This window comes from Pelmatolapia mariae, linkage group LG23 (genome assembly GCF_036321145.2).
Source record: "Pelmatolapia mariae isolate MD_Pm_ZW linkage group LG23, Pm_UMD_F_2, whole genome shotgun sequence".
Classification (NCBI taxonomy): domain Eukaryota; kingdom Metazoa; phylum Chordata; class Actinopteri; order Cichliformes; family Cichlidae; genus Pelmatolapia; species Pelmatolapia mariae.
The window spans coordinates 33129168-33135689 of NC_086246.1; the positions used below are offsets into that span (position 1 = coordinate 33129168).

General features: G+C 40.2%; 1 protein-coding gene across 1 annotated transcript; it reads left to right on the plus strand.

The window, feature by feature from the left end:
- Positions 1-308: 308 nt before the first annotated feature.
- dph3 (diphthamide biosynthesis 3) lies at positions 309-4626 on the plus strand. The gene is made up of 3 exons (XM_063466591.1): positions 309-494; positions 3286-3360; positions 3826-4626. The coding sequence occupies exons 1-3, from the start codon at positions 387-389 to the stop codon at positions 3892-3894; spliced, it is 252 nt and encodes an 83-aa protein (XP_063322661.1). The 5' UTR covers positions 309-386; the 3' UTR covers positions 3895-4626.
- The last annotated feature ends 1896 nt before the right edge of the window (positions 4627-6522 follow it).

The following is a 6522-nucleotide window of genomic DNA, read 5'->3' on the forward strand; positions in this document are numbered from 1 at the left end:
TATTTATTTATTTAGTATTTATTATGAATATAAAGGTACAATGGTTGAACTTATATTAGCTGGGTTTTCTGATTAATTGGCTCCTTATAGTGGACATGAGTGGGAACTACAAGCTACAGTCGTAGTTAAAAGATGGCAAAAACACAATAAAAAAAATTTCTCGCTCTTTAAAACTCAATATTTTCACTATAACTTATCCTGTTGTTCTTTTACTGCTGTTATTTTTCAGTTTTCCTTATTTTACACTGGTTTGTGTTATTGTTTTGAGAGTTGCGTCACAGCGTTGAGTCAGAGGTTGTGTACGTCATCATACCGCGCTGCGGGCACGCTTTGCCGGTGCTGATCTGGCGCTGTTCTGTGTGGACTTTGCGTGTGTTTAGGGGAAAATGTCGGTGTTTCACGACGAAGTGGAGATCGAGGACTTTGAATACGACGAGGATACGGAGACGTATTACTTCCCGTGTCCCTGCGGAGACCGCTTCGCCATCACCAAAGTAAGTTCAGCTCACGGCTAACAGCTACAAACCAAACTCCAGTTTAAAATCTCCTGTTTTTACATCTTCATATAATGGGTGATTTACACGGAGGACAGAACAGAGTTTAACCCCCCTCCCTTCATCGATACAGTCTTCTGGTGGATTCGGCAGGGATTTATTGATGGCACGTGGATATATGTCAGTTTTTTAAAAAGTATTTCAACCTTCCTGTCGGAGTTGCCGCAGAAGTGGGACGTAAAATCTCTCATTATTTGACTAAAGTTTGGTTTGGTGTTAAGATAAGATATGATAAGATAAGATAAACCTTTATTAGTCCCACACGTGGGAAATTTGTTTGGTCACGACAAAAAGTGGACAGTACAAAGTTAAGAGCAGCAAAAATTAAGAAAAACAAAAGAATAGAAAATAATAAACCAGCACTGTACTTTATTCTCAGCAGTGAAACTACATCAGTGAACGGAACCATACTCCGTTTAAAAGCCTTCAAATTTAAGAGAGTAAAAACGTTTAAACAAATCAAAGCCTACTGACTAATTATCAGTCATTTCTTGTGACATCATGAAACTTTGTTTTACACGGTTTAAGGTAGAAAAGACGATATTGTAAGTAGATTTAGACTTCCTTTATGTTAGCGGGCTGAAGAAATCCTAAAACTGCAGTGAGTTGCAGCTTATTTGTGGCTCTCTGCCTTCAGTGACTAAGAGTTGGCTTTCTGTGTTGAGATCTGACATTTGAAGGATATCTCATTTCTTTGCAGGTAGAATACACTGGTGTACAGGAGGGACTTTTTTTAATGGAGTTTGGGTGTTTTTAGTGATATGTCATATACTGATGGAGATGATCTCTGTTTCTTTTTCTTTTTTCTTTTGGAAACAAAAAAACAGTTTTGAAGAAATGCACGCATGGATGCATCTGGCATACCTGAACACTCTAGAACTGGAACGGATACTCAGAATAAGAAGAAACTCAGACTTTATCAGTTTTAACAGTGTTTGCCTGCTCAGTACCATCCAAAGATTCATCCAGGAAAGTCCGACTTCATGACGAGTTCTTTATTTGTGATTCACGAAGGATCCCTGTTGGGTCTGCGCTTCAGCAGGCCCGCTAAGAAAGCAAGACAACAACTTAACCGTTTTTTTACTTGCTAGCAAGGGAACGCTGGCCGGAACCAGGCTCTTGGAGCTGAACGCTCCTCACCTGTTTCCTAGCCAACTTCAAATAAACAGCCTTCCTTGCAGCCTTCAGTGAATACAAGCACCGCCCATTGTAACACCCATATGGTCACAAAGGGTTAAAACACTGTGTGTGTGTATACATGACTTCCTGCCACACAATATATGCTTACAACTGTTTAACCACATTTCCTAGTTATCCAAAGGTCATCTCCCCACACCCGTTTACGGCTTAACTTTAATGGTTCACCATATGCAAGCATAGGCGAGCCCCTAAATGGCCAGGGGTGAACATCCCTCAGAAGATAAGGAAACCAGAATCTCACATGGAATGTGCCTGCAGTTAAACAGCTACAGCTAATTACTTCCCCCAGCATCATAGATGTGTAGGGGAGGAACAGAAGAATATCTAACCATGCAGTTTAAGGCACGGTTTACAAATTTAAGTACAACAATGACAACATTTAACAATTTACTCTGACAATCCCAAACTTTTGACCGCAGTTAGTGGATTGCTGTTTTTTCACTGTGCCTACACTTTGTCTCGTGAAACAGCATGAACTCTGTTCCTCAGACCTGGCGGCTTTGCTGTGGTGCTCTCAGGGGAGAGTTTGTTCTTAAAGGCGCCCAGCAGCATTTGTGTTGTGTGGCCTGTGGTACTTTTAATCCTGCAATTGTTTGATCAGGTAATGCGTTTTCTCCAAAGGGTGGCTGGCCTTTCCCTCAGAGATGGGGTGAGAAGGCCAGTCAGTTTGGAGGGTGTCAGGTAAAGATGTTACTCCTGCACATTAGAAAGAGGCAGCTGAGGTGTTAAGATCACGACCTACTGGGAGAACCCAGAACTATTGGAGGTGGCTGAGAGAGGGCTGCTGCCCCCATGACCCAGCCCCAGATAAGTGTCAGAAAACAAATGGCAACGTGTCGTAAATGGAGAAAGAGTGACCGTACAATCTTGATGATTTCTTTTATGTGACAGGTGCACAGATTTCAGGTCACGGTTTGAGGGCTGAACAAAAGGACCTCAGATTTGGATTTGTTTAGCTGACGGATGATTAATCAGGTTTCCAATACTGCTACCACCTCGCAAAGCACATGTCTTTCTTTTTTTTTTTCTTTTAGTTTGAAGTCAGCTTTCAGAGCTCTTATCAGGTGATGCGTCCGTTTACAGCACATCTCAAGTTTTTATCAAGCATTTCGCTGTTTCGCTCGCTATTTCTCTCTATGTTTTCCACCTGCAGTCACTTGGGTGATCAGGATTTGACACCAAAATTGGTTTAAAAAGTGTTCTAAGTCTTCACTTCTCCATCATTCATGTACAACTTGAGTAGAAAATATTTGAGGAAGTTTCGGTTGTCTTTCAGGTTTTCTGGTCAGCTCGACTTTAAAAACAAAAATCAAAAACAACTTGTAATAAAATCAGAATAGTCCATGGCGACGACGTCCAAGGTCTGGACAGGTTTCCTGACTTTATTTATTCATTTATTTATTTATTTAAAGTATTGTTCATGTTGAACTTTTATAGCATCCACAGAGGTTTTGGTGCAGGAAGAATAAACGACAAAAACATTCAAACGCTGACAGAAACCTGAAGATTTTTATTTGTTTTTATTTTGAAGGAGGACCTGGAGAACGGGGAGGAGGTGGCGACGTGTCCGAGCTGCTCGCTCATCGTTAAAGTCATCTATGATAAGGTATCTGTGACTTCCTCTTATAAATTCATCCATAAAGGCCTCAACGATCCGTTATTGAAAAGGTTTCTTGTAAAATGACGAAAAGCAGCAAATTCTCAATTTAGAGAAGCTGGAAATCACTTTGTTTTATTTAAAGTACCTTCAGTGTTTATTTGATCTAAAATGTTTCCTGTGATAACACCAGAATATTTCTCATTATTTGATCAGGACACAGTCTCAAATCGATCAGTTAAAACTTAAAAATAAAAAAGATGATAGAAAAGAAAAGATGCAAAGCAGCATCACAAAAACCTCTGAAAAGTAATTACTTTTTTGTGTTGGGGACATTAAACCGGCATGCTTTTATTCTGAAAATCATGGGTGAATTGTTCATGTAAAAAGTACAACTTTTAATTTCAGACAGACGGATAGTACGGGGCGTCGCTGCCTGTCAATGAATGACAGGCTTTTTTTTGTGTGTTTCAGGATCTTTTCCAGGTTGGAGAAATCATCGAAGCGCCGTCACACGCCAAACTGGAGGTCGCTCAATCCTGAACCCTCTCAACTTTGATCTCACAGAGACCCCGGTTTAACCATTTCCCGTCTCCACGCTGTGTTCAGGTGGTGCTGGGAAACGTCAGACTTTCACTGCCTCCTGTATATCCTCCAGATTTATCTTGAATGAAATCACACTTGATCCAGATGAACTCTTTCAGAAGACGCGAGGTTGCGGCGTTCATGTGTTTGATGGACTTCCTGCGGATTATGTGGGAGGACAAGCGTGGAGCCGAGGCATTCGCTGTGAACAGATGAAGGTTGTGCTTGAAAACAAAGCATTGGTTCCTGCCTCGACCTCGCCGCTCTTAATGCACATTCAGTCTTCCACTTTAAAGCTCAGGAAGACGAAGGAAGCTCCATGTTAGGACTGGCAGGTTTCTTTAGAGCTTTTATTTTGTAGTTTTCAGATATTTTAATATATATTTATACAAAACCTCCACATACAGAGAGCCCAGGCACCCTCTGTAGGACAAACTGTGTGATGACACAATTACTGAATCAGTAATATTTCCATCGATCAGCTGACGTGTGCTGATTGGCTCCATGGCGTCTGTGTTTTCAATAAAGTTTTTACTTAAACTTTGTCTGTTTATGGATAATATGACCTTTGAACCCAGAGTTAAAAGGTCTCTGTTAGCACAATAAAAGTTTCACTCTGTAGTCGACAACATGAAAACTTTGAGAGAAAAAGCATGTGTGCATCTTCCATAAAGCCCCGCCCCCCTCCGTCAGGTGAGAGTTTGATTAAAAGCAACGTTCAAATTTTCAAACTCCAGATTTTTTATGAAAACTATTCTTGGGTCTTTTCTTATTACATCTGTGATAGGATGGTCTGACTTTTATTTTTTATTTTTTTAAAGACAATATAAAAGTAAGTTAATATTAATTATATTGATATTTCAGTTATTGATTTCATCAATTTAATTTGATTTCAGTAAGCTTGGAGTCAAACGTCTTCTTGCCCGGAGACTGAGTTGTTCTTTTCACAGCAGGAAGCTGTTTCAGCATCAGTAGACACCGTTTTTACTCTTCACACCCTTTAAAATGAAAACACTTTTAGACTGTTGAATACAATACACAGTCCAGCAGAGGGCAGCAACACTTCAGCTCTCTGTCTTCCTAGCATGAGCAGAGAATCCCTAACAATTAGCTGCTCCTAGTACATCTAAGCTCTCTGTTTTATTTACATAACCCAGCATTCAGTGACCTTCAGGGAACCATGAAGGAACGTTCCATCAAAGTTCCCTAAAGGTTGTGATGCTCAAAACGAGGCTGTGTGAGACACTGAAAATTTTTAAATATTTGTGTTGGAATTGCATCGAGGTTTCTGAGATAATCTGACAGCCATCTCCATTTGCACGCTAATCTGTTGTGAGAGTTGTTAACAAATAGGTCACCTGTAAAAATGGATGCAGGTTATTTCGCATTTTTATTCTTGCCTCCAAAGTTTTCTTGGAATTTTCTGGCTACATGAAATACCAGCACAAAATCACAGGTTAGAGTGAGCATAGAGTCATTTAATACAGCAAATAGCATTTTCTGTTGAAAGTAGCAAAAAGAAAGAGAAGGGACAGGATTTAGAGCTGAACTTTTTACAACGCAAAGGCTGTTCTCTCTCTGCTGATATGAGTCAGTGTAGCACACCCAGCAGCCTGTTTCTCTCTTGTCTATAATCATCAAAGAATAGGCCAACATTTATTTAAGTGCTCTTTGAATCTCCATGTTTAAATGGATGGATAGCCTATATTGGTCTTCACAATCCACAGCAACAATAACAGCGAGACACTGTCTGTGCCCTTGCTTCTAAGAAATAGAAGCAATTGTATTAAAAAATGAAGTCAGTAATTTAAGGCCCAGTCCGAATTACTGTGGTCCAATCCAGCATGCGAATCCTGGTGCCACATCTGCTGAGGAGTATGGGAGGCCAAACAACATAATAGCTCCCAGGGAACGCAGGAAAACTCAAGGACATACACCACAAAAAATTAACAGTAAGTAACCTGACAAGGCATGGGAATGTGGGAGAAGCATGGTAATTAACAGTGAAGTTGCCCCCTGACCCGCCTTCTTTAAATCCAACAAAAGTAATGTCAAACGTTTCTGCTGCAAAAATTTTTGTTTGTGCAACAAACACTATACAGACTAAACATGATGGGAGTTAGGGTTAGGGTTAGGACTAAGGCTACTTCCACAGTAATGCATTTTCATTTGAAAATGCATCGTTTTCTCTCCGTTTTGGCCTCCCGTCCACACTGACGGCGTTTTCGCAGAAGGAAAACGCTCTCGAAAACACATACATTTGAAAACGGTGCTTTCACGTCGCAGTGTGGACAGCGAAAACTGAGACTTTTTGAAAACGATGACACATTTTAGTCATATGATGCAGTCAAGTGACCAATTAAACTAAGATAGCGGAGGGCATTATACAGCAGTTGTTTTGTTTGCTCTCAATTTTGACAGCCCTATTAAAGATTAATATCAGTTTGTACATGCTCCAGATAGCTTTTCTTCAAATTCTTTAATTCTCACTCGCTTTTGCAACTTTGTACTTTTGTGTTACTCGCAGCAACAACTCCACCTCATTGTTAGTCCATTGAGAAAACTCTGTGCTTTTCCTCAACATTT